The 737-nt window shown below is 60.8% G+C and overlaps 1 protein-coding gene across 1 annotated transcript in view; it reads right to left on the bottom strand.

Annotated features, from left to right (window-relative positions):
* The window catches only part of WSB2 (WD repeat and SOCS box containing 2), a 52,318-nt gene extending 51,723 nt beyond the window's left edge, over positions 1-595 (bottom strand). Inside the window, exon 1 of the mRNA XM_006151564.3 lies at positions 544-595. Coding sequence (XP_006151626.1) covers positions 544-580 — 37 coding nt within the window. The 5' untranslated portion in view covers positions 581-595. The remainder of the gene's footprint in view (positions 1-543) is intronic.
* Between the last annotated feature and the right edge of the window lie 142 nt (positions 596-737).

The raw sequence follows: 737 nt of genomic DNA, 5'->3' as shown, positions 1-737 counted from the left end.
CCCGGGGGGGGGTAGCTAAGAGGAAACGGTGGGGGGCAACGGAAGGGATGAAAAAAAAAAGCGGGGTGGGGGAAGAGCTGAGTGAAGGCCCAGGGCGGGTGGGAGTGGGGAGACTGACCGGACACCGCAGTCAGGGCGGGTGGGAGGCAGACTCTAGAAAAAAGGGATGGGGGTGTAAAGTGGGGCGGGGGTCATGGGCAGGGCGGAGAGGGGAGGGCCAGGTAAACGGGAAATGCAGGGTCTGGGGGCGAGAAGCAGGGTGCAGGGGACGCCGGCAGAGAAAAACCTGGGGTGAGCGTAGTTGTAGGGGGACCCGGATGGGAAGCCTTGGCGTAAACAGAAAACGGTGACTAGGGTTGGAGGCCGCAGGTGGGGGCGATGGGGTGCAGTAGGGAGCCGAGCTCCGGGAGATTGGAGGGAGGGGGCAGTGAAAAAACGGGGGACATGAGCCCGTGGGGGCGAGCAGGGAGGCTCCTACAGCTCCTGAACAACACCCCCTGAAAAAAGAAAAAACGCCCTCATTCCTATTTCCCAACTGCCTACCCTCACGTGCCTCTTGGGGCGGAGCAGGAGTTCCCATGAAGGCACGGGGACTGATGCGTTCTCTGTAGTGAGCTTGGCGTTCTTGTGTTAATCTTGTGTTAATCGTAGGCCTCAAAAATGTCCCTCCACCCACGTTTGAGGTTGCCTGGGTGGATCGCCTTTCCCTGCTCAGGCCCACTCTTCCCCCTCATCCC

The sequence above is a fragment of the Tupaia chinensis genome, unplaced genomic scaffold (genome assembly GCF_000334495.1).
Source record: "Tupaia chinensis unplaced genomic scaffold, TupChi_1.0 Scaffold000320_1, whole genome shotgun sequence".
Classification (NCBI taxonomy): domain Eukaryota; kingdom Metazoa; phylum Chordata; class Mammalia; order Scandentia; family Tupaiidae; genus Tupaia; species Tupaia belangeri.
The sequence above is the reverse complement of the archived record's forward strand: the minus strand, read 5'-3'. Positions and strand labels throughout refer to the sequence as shown.